The 12,475-nt window shown below is 46.1% G+C and overlaps 1 protein-coding gene and 1 non-coding gene across 2 annotated transcripts; both read right to left on the bottom strand.

Moving 5' to 3' along the window:
• Positions 1-788: 788 nt before the first annotated feature.
• EIF5 (eukaryotic translation initiation factor 5) lies at positions 789-8,288 on the bottom strand. The gene is made up of 12 exons (XM_054286844.1): positions 8,220-8,288; positions 7,860-8,052; positions 5,577-5,856; positions 5,244-5,325; positions 4,840-5,012; positions 4,421-4,532; positions 3,606-3,745; positions 2,947-3,105; positions 2,592-2,753; positions 2,181-2,345; positions 1,827-1,961; positions 789-1,185 (listed from the first exon to the last, which is right to left on the bottom strand). Exons 3-12 carry the CDS (start codon positions 5,646-5,648, stop codon positions 1,093-1,095), a joined length of 1,293 nt encoding a protein of 430 aa, XP_054142819.1. The 5' UTR covers positions 5,649-5,856; positions 7,860-8,052; positions 8,220-8,288; the 3' UTR covers positions 789-1,092.
• On the bottom strand, positions 3,947-4,070 carry LOC128943955 (small nucleolar RNA SNORA28). Its single transcript, XR_008483776.1, has one exon. It is a non-coding gene; the product is annotated as a small nucleolar RNA SNORA28 (small nucleolar RNA).
• Positions 8,289-12,475: the final 4,187 nt, after the last annotated feature.

Here is a 12,475-nt window from a genome sequence, read left to right as displayed (position 1 = left end):
AGCAGCTCACTGTGCACAGCCTTGATCTCTCTAAACTTCTCATACTGAATCCAACAAAAAAAACCAAAACCCAAACCCACTCAATTTTCCTGGCAGGCAGCTGTGAAGGGCAACAAAACCCCCACCCTTAACTTGTGCCTGGCCAAAACCTGTCACACACCATGTCATACCAGGTTGCTGATTTTGATGGACCAGGTTTTAATTTTCCTGCTTTTAAAGGAATCTGGTTCCTCAACATTGGTATTTAAGACATTCACTTCCAGAGACAAGCAGGTGAACTCTGGGTACCTCTGCTCTGGGTGGCAGAGCTCCTGTGCCCCTCTCTCCCCAAATGAGGCTGGAGCTGGACACTGCTGGGCCTGTGCACAGCTGGACCCCTGGAAACGCCAGCTCCTCAGGGCAGCACACACCAACTGCAGCAGGACCAGCTCCTGCTGCTTTAATCCGGGACTTGGAGCTGTTGAAAACCACAGGAAAGGAAAAAACCCAAGCCAAAACCCAACTCATGTATGATTACAACTGAAGGTTGTTTAAAAAAACCAAACCTCTAAAGATTACAATTCAGACACAGCTGTCCTGCTTTAAGAAGCTGGCAGCTGCACACTTTTGATTATCCAACACCTGCTTCTTGCCCAGGTTTCAAATCTCCACTGCTGGAACAGTGCAGTCTAGGGTTAAGGTGGCTTTTTTGTCTCATTAAAGATTGTCAATGTGTGATCAGCTTCACAAATTTCACTGAGCTGTGTCAATACTTACTTGAAATATCAATAAGAGGGTTGAATCACAAATGAAGATTGACCAAAACCAAATCCTTTATTTCCACAACTGTATAAATGTGCTCCAAGTATGTGTCCAACACAAGTTAGAAAAACAAAATAGAACATGCCAGTTGCAAACTAGATCAGTTCACCGACGTGCTGACTCCTTGTATTAGGCTTAGTTACACAAGACCAGTCACAGTAAAAAGATACATTTTAGAGTACAAAGTAGCAGGATGTTAAGCCATTTCAGCTTGTGCACATACAAGTCACACTTCTGGCAGAAAACGCAGAGAAGTTTGCATTATTATGCTGGAAGCTATGTTGCATCACTTTAAATGGCATCGATATCGATATCATCATCTTTATTGTTTGCAGGCTTCACAGTTTCAACTTTAGGTACACTGGCAGTTGTGGAGTACACCACCTGTGGAGACAAGACACTTCCTGTAATTACAGCACCTACTACTTAACAGCACTGGAGTAATTCCAACACCAAGCACCCAACCACCCTCCTGACCATGGCCATCAACCCCTGCTTTGTAAGGCAGAGCTGTGCATGTACATCTGGAAGAATCAGCATCTTCTATTCAGGAGCAGAATAATACAATGCTGGGAGAAGAACCAAGCAATCCCTGTGTAAAAACACTTCCAGCCACAGCCAGCTGGAGAGTAACCAACAGATTTTACCTAGGCCTAAACTGTGAGGAAGATGGTGGTCAGTTATTCTTACATCAGCTTATCTAACAAACACATCCCCACTACCTCATCTACAACATGAGACACGATGCTTGGTACCTCCTGTCAACCTTGCACTACATGACCTGCTACTGTCACTGCAGAATGGTAAAATCTCGGGCTACACCCAGGTGCAATTGCATTACAGTGATCTCATGCAGACACCTGACAATTAACACTTAAAGCATTGTAAATGGAGTGTTCCTCCTGCTGCTGCACAGTAACACCCCAAGTAATCCATTTCAGAGTGCACAGGACAAGGTTACAAGACTCAAGCATGCAGGAACAGTGCAGCCTTGGAGCTGCTGACAGGAAATGAGCCTTTCCTACCTCTATGTTTTCATCTTCATCCTCTTCTTCATTACCGGAAGATTCTTCTTCAGCTTCCTTTAGCCATTTAATAAACGGTTCTGCTTTGACACGGATTTCTTTGGCAAGCTCCTTTGAGACATATTTCTTTGAGGCCTGAAAGACAGATACCTTGTGTGAACACTGAAGGAGTTTACACCAGATTGTACCCAAACACTGCCTAAACTGGAACTCTAATCTCACCACTGCCTTCCACAGCCCATTTTTGTGAAGGAGGTTTTTTGCTGCACAAGCTACAGCAGAATGGAGAAGCCACATGCAATTGGCTGCCTTCAGGTATTTAATTGCTGCAGTACATTACATACTGCCCCTTACCTTTTCTGCCCAGCCAAGGATGACTTCTTCTTCCAGAAGATCTGCATCATACATTTCCTTCAAAATATGTGGTATTTTTGAAATAAGCTGAGACTGATGCATAGCTACCACACACTCAAAGCCATGGAGAAGGTACCTCTGAGCTTTCTTGTTGTTGTGGCAGAACTAGAATTGTGATAAAAGCAAAAGTGATTGAATGAGCTTTTTTAGACAGAATAGAGGGCAGAAGCAGCTCTATGAGATTGCAAAATTTACAATAATTCATACTATCCCTTCCCATCAGCTCCCCCTAGCTACGGAAAATTTAAAAATAAAACACTTTTTTTTGTAAACTCCTTCCCCATAGTACCAAGCAACTGCTACAAAAATCTCTGACCAGCTGTCACAATGAGTGCACAAGAGATGGCTTACACGAAGGAAGTGACGTCTGTATTTCCTGATTTGTTCACGAATCTTCTCATCAAAAAGGACTTCAGTGAGAACAAGTGGGCCCATGGCCTTCACATCCAGTCTCTCTGCTTCTGCTACAATGTCTTTGTCAGAAGTATCGATGACACCTTCTTCCTTCTTTTTCTAGAGGGAACCAGGTACAGGGAGAAACATTTTAATGCCACTTGAGGTCTGCTCCTTGCAATCATCCCTTCCCACTGCTGACAGAGCCAGTACTTTGCAGAGGCTTGAGCAAGGTGCTTTTGCTTTCCTTACAAACATTTTGTACAATTACAGCTGAGTGATTGCATCAAGCCAACCACCAGAGCATAGTTACCTTTACAAAATCAAACAGCAAGTTGACTCTCTCTTCTATGGTTCTTTCCAGGTCTTCACTCAGTGTGAGGTTCTTTGCATGGTCACTGATTTCATCCATTCTACGCCTCTGGGCTTCTTCTGTTGTGTCCTCACCCCAGTCATCATCATCCTCCTCCTCCTACAAAACCAAAACAAGAGATCCACACAATATTACTGCAGGCTTAGTATTATGTGAGGATAGAAATGATATGGACTCAAAAGCATCATTAAACTGAAGAAATGTTTATAGTACAATCTGCAAGTCAAAGATCATGGAGAAAGTGCAAAAATAGGAATTAAGTAATGCAAGCTAAAGCTAATTCTATAGCCATCTGCAGGGCTACCTGAACTGCAGTTCAACCACTCTACCCAGTACACAGGAGACAATCCAGGTGCCTGAAAAGGAGTGATAAAGGACAGGCAGCTTTCACTTAGCAAGGAGCACAAATGCTGGTACTGACGAGCTGATAAAGCTGCTACAGAGGAAAATCAGGGACCCTTCTATTCCAGCACTAAGTTCTGGACACAGTAAGACTTTCAGGTGCAATGCTGACCAGCAAGGAATGCCAGTGATTTCAGAGGTTTAAATCTGAGCAACACACCACACACCCTTATCTCCCCACTTTCCCTTCTACTTACCACAACCTGTGGAGGAGTAATCTCCTCTGGTGGTGGGGGTGGAAGTGTCTCATTGCTGGACACAGAACCATTCTCTTTGTCCTTGCCTTTTCTGTTCTTCTTCTCCTTTTCTTTCTTTCCTGTACCAGTGTCACCACTTTCTGCAAGTGAATTTTAATGTTTTGTTCTATGAACTAGAGCAAACTAGAAAGTCCCTGCACCTCTGCCAAATCCCCAAGTGGGTTTGGATGCTTTCATTAGCTGCAACTCATGGGTAGAGCCCATCCCCAAACACACTCAGGGAAGATGTACACTTGGTGGGGAAACTCCCAGCTGCAGTCACTGTCTTGCTTGTCACCAAAATTGTCCAAGTCTATATAACAGGTGACCTCACAAAGCAGAGACCCCTGGAATAGGTTAGACTTTTCTATTCTAGCAAGCTTAAATTGCAGCAGGCAACTAGATGCTTACTACAGAGTGTTGCTTGCACAGATTACAGTTTCTGTTTACTATAGTTTTTACTTCCTACTCTCACATTTCTCGCTGACCTAAAGGAACAGCTGCCATGAGCTACTGCTAACTACCTTCCTTCCTTTTAAGTTTTGTCCTGCACAGGCAAATCCAGCTTTTAACAAATAGCTCTACTTGGGAAGGAGACTTTGTAAGGAGGAAAGACATTATCAGCACAGCTCCTTCATCTGGATCCCCAAACACACTCTAGGAGTATGCTGGTGCCTGTTTACATTTCAATTACATGTGAGCTGTTTATTTTCCTACTTCCATAACACCACTAATACAGAAGTTCTTTATCCCCAGAAGTAAGGAAAGGCACTTACCAGGTGGGTTTTTGAGAATGAACGTGCAGAGTTTATGGTTTGTGTCAAGCATGCCTCGATAGCCACAGGCTTTGCAAGAGTTACCTATAGTTTGTTTCTTAGGATTGACATGCTGTAAAGAGAACAACCACAAGTTAATTTACTACTTAAAGAACAACTACATCAAAACCTAATGTCTACGTTTTAAGCTACATGTTTAAATACTTTGTATCACCCTCTAAAGACAAAGTTTAGTAGTAGCAATCTATCTCAGAAGTTATGAACTGTTATTAGAGATGTAAAACCTTCCCAAAGGGTGCAAGAACGTGTACCTGATTTTCTGTTCATACATACTGAAGTCTTTAAACTTTGCACAGCTTTCACAAGAGTCTAACACAGTGTTTCCATAGTGTTACTGTTAATGCAGACAGAGCACTCACCAGATCAGTTTCAGGATTCTCACACTCAGGACAGAGAACAAATTTTTTAATGAATCCATCCAACATGTCTTGCAGCTTATTCGCCTCATGAGATCCATTGACAATGTAACGGTCATTCTTAACATCAAACTGGGTCTGTGCTCCCAGCTCACAACCAAAAAATTTGGTAGGATCTGCAAAGGAAGAATTACAGTCACTACCACATCCATATCTCTGTTGTGATTCCTAAACAGCAAGTAAACAGGCTACTGTTTCTTTCTGTTCATTATTTAATCCTGAGAAGATCACATTTTTTTCTTACAAATCTTTAAAGAAGAGCATTAATGCTTCACTAGCCAATTAACACTACCACTTCAAACAGAAAAGCATTACAAAGTGCTGTGTCATTCCACAACACCACTTACACGTTGGAGGCCGATTAAGCGCCTTTGCAACGTCAACCATGTTGACTATAACCGTCTTTATTCCATTTCCTTTGCCCTCCACCTAAAGAAAACAAACAATATTTCAAGGTTAAATGCTTGCAACAGCCAAACCCAGCGTGCATTTCCCATTTAACCGCACCAAAATTCTGAGTGCATCTCCTCCCAAGACCTAACGTGCACTTAGTTTGACTGAAGGAGCAGAGCCCTCCCTGCCCTGAGTGGCCAAGCACCACCATGACCTCTCCTTCCCCTCCTGGGAGAAGCAGCTATGGGAGAACACTCCCTGCTCCCAGCTGCTGCTTAGGAAGTTACCTTGGCAATCAGACGGGGCATTTTGTAGCGATAGAACTGATCTGAAACACTGCGGTTGACGTTGACAGACATTTTGCCTTATTAGTAGCTTTATCAATAAGATGAAGAGATCTTTGATTGCAGTTTTTTGGTATCTTCTGTCTGGAGAAGACGGGATGACATAAACGACTGCAAGAGTTCTCGGTCTCTGACATGAAAAAATTTTCGCCACTGAGGCTGTAAGGTTCTTGCTTGCACGCTATGTTTCCCCAATACAGGTACCAGTGGCTGCGCAACAGCTCTGCAAGTGTTAACACACAAAAAAATTGAGTTTAGCTCCATGTACATCAATCCACTCTTGCTACAAAGCTATATAAGGGATGAAATCTAAGGTGAGAAAAAGGGAAAAGCACATTTGTTAAGCTATGGCTTTTTTCAACCTATGGAACTGAAATCCATCACTGCACCACAAAGCTTTCCACCCTCTCCTACCACCCTAAAACCACTGGAACAGCTTACAGCTACTTCTTTATACAATTAACTCCAGCAGGAGTTCTGGGATCACGAAGGAAGGGCACACTCCTCAATTTATTATGCAGACCAGTGACTTGCACCATAAGGGTCACATGGTATGGTTTCAGGCTGAAGGGCACAGGAAATCAGGAGAAAGATTTGGAAATCCATTTCAAATTCCACATCATATCATGAACCTATCACAAACCAAAGTCTGCCAAAATGTTGTGAAATATAAGATGAAGCAGCAGCAATCTGTAGCCCAACATAGTTTCTACATGGCTTACCAGTTTTTGGATCGGAGTGGAAAAGAGTTGAAAATTACGTAATTCTCCCTCTCAATTATGGACTCTCATAGCAGCTTCTGTTGAGTTCTGACTTAACAATAAGCCTGATAAAGTCTGACAGAAGTTGCTTCACTGTAGAAAGCCTAGCAATGCAGAGGTACAGAGCAGTGCGGCAGCTTTTCCAGTTGATTTTTTTCTTGGGGGAAAGGGAGGAGGGGGAGGAAGGGGAAGGAGGATGAATCCTATTATTAAAGTTGCCTTGAGCAGTATTTACATATTTAAATTAACACGTGCCTCTATAATCAGATCTAAGAGTACTTAAGCCACAACTGGTTGAGTACACAGGCAACCCTGACTACAGAGCGTGGCTATTCTGACACGTCATCATGTTGTTATCGTTAATGACAGAAGCGTTGACGCATTAAAAAAGCCTTCCTAATATTTATGTGGAAGAGCGTGCCTATGGTGCAACACGATCCGAGTTCACAACTTTTCTACACAATAAAAACATAGATCTCTACGTGCCCTGTGTTCTACATCAGCCCTGATACGATTTTACCCTTCCTCAGCAAAAAGTACAACGCGCACTCCGTTTAAAACACACAATCTCCTTCCCCAGGGTGTCTAAAAAGAACCACCCCGTAACCTGAGCACGTGTTTGCAGAAACGCTGAGGAAGCGGCTCTCTCGGCGGCCGAGTTCCCAGAAGGAGCGAACCGCTTTTCCCTCCTTCCAGAGCGCAGCACTTAGTCTGCTGCAGGCTGAAGCTCCCTCTCCTGGTCCCTACGCCACCTCATCCCAAGCGCCACCCCGCCATATGCCGTACACGGAGGAAAGAGCGGGAAGGCACACACCGACTCCGTGCCGCACAGCGCCGCGTCCCCGCCCCGCTCGCGGTGACTCAGAAATGCAGCAATTAAAGCACTGAGTCAGCGCCGGGAGCCACGGGGGAGTCACCGCCGGCCGCGCATGCGCCGCGCCGCGCTCGGGGGAGCTCCGCCGCCCCCCCCAGGCCGGGCCGCCCCCCAGCGTCCCCCGGGGCCGCCCCTCGGGAGCGCGGCCGAGCGCCCCCCCCCGCGGCCGGTGGGAACTGCGCCACCGCCCCCCCCCCCCCCCGCTACGGCCACAGCGCGGGAGGCGCGGCCCCGCCGCCGCCATCTTGTCTCGTCGCATGGCGGCGGCGAAATGAATCTAAGTAAATAATTAAAAAATAACAGGAAAGCCTAGCCCCCCCCCCAAAACGAAAAATAACTTCACAGCGGAAGGTCTGCTGCTTTAAGAGATGAATTTTGCTGCGCGTTTTTATGTTGTTTGCTCCCCCGCCCCCCCTCCACGCCCCGCATTGCTTCTCTTCCCCCTCCCGTCAGTCCCGGACGCTTCGTTACACAAAACCTCCGCAAACATCCACCGTTCACCGACCGCCCGAGGCCTCAGCCCAGCACAAACCGCCCGCCCGCCCGTCCCCCCCCCCGCCTCCAACGCCCTAGTCCACTATTAGCACTCACCGTTTTCGTCCAATAAAGACATAAACCCAACGCTGCTCGCCCCGGGCTGCGACGAAGCCGATTGTGAGAGGAGAACAGGGCCGAGGGGGCGCTTATATCCAGACGGAGAGGGAGGCGGAGGCGGACGCCGCAGCCTCCGGGTCCCGGCGTCCTGGAGCGGGCGGTATCACCAGGGAGAGCGGTGCCGGGATATCTGCGGGCAAGACACAATCAGGAGCATCGTTAGCGGCGGTACCTGTGAGGGAGAGGGAAGAGGAGGGGGAAGAAGAGGGAAGGGGGGAGGGAGAGGCGGCGAGAGGCGCGCAGCTGAGGCAGGAGGGGCCGGCGGACGGGACCCGGCAATGGCTGCCCCGTACTCACCTCTAGAATGTTCTCGCTCCGACTGAACAACGCCAGAGCTGGGATCAATCAGCCAGTGGTGCGCCCCGCCCCCCACCATCACCATTGGCTCACCGCTCGCCCCGCAGCAAAGCTATTGGCTAAAACCTCGCCGCTCCCCTCGTCTATTGGTCAAAGCGGCTATCAATCAAGGCTTTGCCTCCCTCCCCCGTGCCCTCCCCCCGCGTGTGCCCCAAAGGACATCGCGTCTACAGCGACCGAGTCTCGCGAGAGAGTGCGGGGCCGGGGGGGGGCGAGACCGGGCCGGTGCGGCAGGGCCGGGGCTGAGGGGCCGGCGGGGGCTGACGGGGCTCCCGGGGGCTGAGGGGCCGGCCGAGGGGCCGGCCGAGGCTGAGGGGGCTCCCACCTTCTCTTGGCCCCTCCGTCCTACCCGGTGTGCCCAGACTCTGCCCCGGGGTGGGGGGAGCGAGCTACTCCCTGGAGGGCAGTGACCCAGCGCTTGACATCTCAGCAACTATGTTACAAGTAATAATACAAAGAATTTAAAGCAATTAAGTTGCTGAATAAGTTGTGTTTTTCCTGCACAGCCGGCTTTTGGGGTGTGGGGAAGAGCCTTTTATTTAACTCCGGTGTCATAAAGGCTCAGCGTCGGGTGGCTCTGGGTGCCTTACAAAGGATGACACAAGTGCCATATGCGTGTGCTCTGTTCTTTGTGGAAAATGTTGCCAGCCCTTTGGAGCTGAATTGGAGCCCTGAATGAAATGCACGTCTCGATTTATTTTCACGGAAAAAGCAGAAAATTTGCATCCTTTCTTCCCTGTTTCTTGTTCTTTCCCATCTTCTTCCATCTACACTCCCCCAGTATTACAGGAGTTAAATGCTTTGGATATTTTAGAGTGTCAATAATGTTCAAGTGGCAGAGAATTTTTTCCTCACATGGTGAATTGAGTGGGCAACCAGCTCTGTTACCCCCATAAAGATTCCCCAGCAGAGCAATGCTCCTCAGTCGCTGTCACTGCCTTACTCAGTAATGTTGTAAAGCTTCTTGATGGCTCTGTGGGAGTATAGAGGGAAAGAGAGGGAGCGACAATAAAACTAGTAGTGACATTAAATGATGTTATATACTCTAAATCTCTTCCTGCCTAAAGTTAGTTTTGACATGTAGTTTTCCTGCCTGACTTTGATATCACATTGGTGTGGTCAAAGGAGACGTCCCTCCTGTTGAACCTTGAAGTACATGTTGAACATTTTTGGTCTGATATGCAGAAGAACTGCACTCAAGAAGGTGGCTGATAAATGATATTTTCGTAGAAGTCAGGAAAGCAGGGCTACTGCCACTTCCAGTAGCACACAGTGACAATAAACAAGCTTGTTTCCTCAGCTGGAGCAACCAGAGAAAAATGTGCACATCTTGGTGCTTTCCATCAAAACCCTCATTGTGGCAGCTGCCCTTGCTGCATGTCTCCTTTCAGTATGTGGAATAGCTGGTTGTTCTGGCCAGGACACTGTCCTTTAAAGCATCATGGAATGGTTTGGGTAGGAAGGGACCTTAAAGATCATCTGGTTGTAACCCTTCACCATGGGCAGGGACACCTTCCACCAGATCAGCCACATCCAACCTGGCCTTGGACACTTCCAGGGATGGAGGGTCCATCATGTAAGTTTGACTTCACTGTCAGCATTTGAAAAAAGTAAAAATTCCTCAGTCTACGTTAAATGTCTCCTTGAGAAATGCACAGCAACACTTTCTGAAACGAGAGAGTGTGCTAGGGCAGAATAAGGAAGCATCTCCAAGGAATGTGAGGCTTGGCAGCTACCACGAGGGGAAAAAAGTCATAAAAAAGTGTGAGGCAAGAAAAGCACAGCAGCAAATCCTCTGCTGTAAAACCATGCGGCACATATAACTTGCTAAATGCCTCCTGTCTGTGGCTTTAGCTCCGTGTTACAACACCTGGGGGGTTAATAAATTACAAGTGTTAAAGTTTACTGTTGCCAACACCACTTAGTGAGCTGCTGGGAAAGAGACCCTGCATTTGGTAGTGTTTGACATTATGAATAACTCTGAACCCTTACCATTAATAGCATAAAGAAAGATGGTTTTAAAATACAGCATATAAATTGACAAAGTTAAAGAGGTGCCTTTTAAGATGGTATTTGTTCTGCAAAAAGCAGGTGTCATCCAGGTGAAGTCACATGACTTTCTCCTGAATTATGCAAATCAGACTAAAATTGTGGATTATTGACTTCAGGGTGCCTAGTTGTTGATTTTTTTCCTCAGCAGAAAATACATTAACATTAAATGTTGGATTCCAAATATTTTTTTACTGAGTCTTAATATTTACAGTTTGTTCATTTTAGTATTTCATGGTATGGACAAGACAGAAAATTTTTTTTTTTCTTCTCCCACTTTAAAATGTCACAAATCCTGAAGTTCATAGTTCACATTGCTTGTGTGACCTTCAAAATACAGACTGCTTGTGTACTTTGCATTTTATTGACAGAAACTATGCAGGTTTTATACATAATTTTGTAGATACAACATTTTAAACTACATTAGTAAGTCAGGTTTTGCAAATGGTTTAATGCCTAAGAATAGGAAATTTTCCACAGTTGAATTTAGTGTGCATTTCCTTATCACAGAAATGTATTATTATTGCTGAGTTCAGCCTTGAACAAACCGAGTTTGTTCCATGTTGCCTTAGCTGGTTTTTATTAGAAATAACCAAGACTCAACGACTGTGACAATGCAGCAAAATCAAAACTCTATTGAAATTCTTAACATATTTACCACCTCCAGAATTAGGTTTGTTTTCTGAACAGTTACAATGTGTTCTTTTAATCCCTGATTGGCAGCTTGCTGTCCTTCTGTGGTTTATTCAGCGAGTTTGTCCTCTCTCAGGGGTACAGCTGGCTGCAAACAACCCTGATTCAACCCCCTCCTGATGACCTTGGCCTTGAACGTTTTGTCTCTGCTGTGTTTTCTCCCCGTGGCTGGGTCAGAGCTCTTATTTTGCCCAGTGCAGGCAGGAACATTAGCACCTGAGTAAGGGATTCCTCCTTGTGCCATCTTCATGGCTTTGGCTGTAATTTCAGGAGATGGAAGGAGGGCCAGGCTTATCTGTAACTACGTGGAATAGCAATGGCCTTTCTTCCTCCTATCTTGGCAATGTGTAAAGAAAGTTTAATTATTTACATGGCAGGTTGGAACAGGTAACCTTTAGGGAAGGTGGGTCTGAAATCCATGGGGATTGACACTAGGCATTGATCAGTCACAAGGGCAGAGGTTAGTTCTGGTTTTACTGTTCAGGAGCTTCAGAGTTATTTCTGTCCAGCACCTCACTGGCTGTCTTGGGGAGATTCACTTTGTGAAATGTTTTTCTTTCCATGCTCTGTAGCACCATCATTCCTGTTAGCTATTATTAGTAGCTCAGGAATTAGTAAACAGAGAAAAACATGAGAGCATGAATATGTTAGACACACATATAGCCATTACTTATGGTAGTTACTTTTGTTCCTTCTATTACTATGCAGAAATGCTAAAATCTCCCAGCTAGTGTCTGGGTCTGAGTGCTCTGAAAGGGCTCAGTGCCAGCTGACAGCACGAGCTCTGCCCCAGATCTGGTCCTGTCACCAGTGAGGTTTCCTGTACCCTCCCTCTTCCTCTTCCAGTGTATGTCTGCCTGTACAGGGAGTCACCACAGCAAGGAGAGGCAAACAGCTTCTCTGCAGATTACAAACCAGTGTTTGATAGCAGTGAAGTCCCTGCCTTGGAAACCCATCTTTTCTCTGTGTGCCTCAGCAGTCAGTGGGAATGCTGGTGGTAGGAATCAGGGAAGCCAGGCTTTCTCAGTTTGTGTAGGTAGCAGCTCTGGCTATGGGCCTAACTGGCAACCACAACCATTATCCAGCAGCTGCATGCCTGGGGTTGGCAAATTTGCCTGCTACATTTATATGGTTGTTGAAAGAAGTGGATGTGGAAGATAAGGAGTCCCTGGGAATGCAGCTTCCAGCTGAGAACCTGCTGTCAAAGCTACCTGCCTGTTCATAATGCCCATCAGTAACCACTGCATTTACATTTCCCTGCTTCTTGTCATAGCCAAGCTGCAGACATCAAGATCTGCCTGTGTGTTAAGTGAAATCTCTCTTCCAGTACCATTTTAGCAATCTGCACTTCTGTTTTCTTAAAGGAATTGCTCAGGCCCTCTGCAGCCACTCCACAGAATAATCTCCCTCCATCCTTTTTCTTTGGCTTCTGGTGGTCTGGCAACCAGTACTGT

This window comes from Melozone crissalis, unplaced genomic scaffold (genome assembly GCF_028551555.1).
Source record: "Melozone crissalis strain CALT ecotype California unplaced genomic scaffold, PUWL_Pcris_2 ptg000056l_1, whole genome shotgun sequence".
Taxonomy (NCBI): domain Eukaryota; kingdom Metazoa; phylum Chordata; class Aves; order Passeriformes; family Passerellidae; genus Melozone; species Melozone crissalis.
This window is presented reverse-complemented; position numbering and strand designations above follow the sequence as displayed.

Coding starts and splice junctions, on each gene's coding strand:
- EIF5 (XM_054286844.1), bottom strand. CDS start 5,648: ATGTCTGTCAACGTCAACCGCAGTGTTTCAGATCAGTTCTATCGCTAC. Junction 5,326..5,576: donor TGCCCCGTCTGATTGCCAAG/GTAACTTCCTAA, acceptor TGTTTTCTTTAG/GTGGAGGGCAAAGGAAATGG. Junction 4,533..4,839: donor AGAATCCTGAAACTGATCTG/GTGAGTGCTCTG, acceptor TTCTCTTTACAG/CATGTCAATCCTAAGAAACA.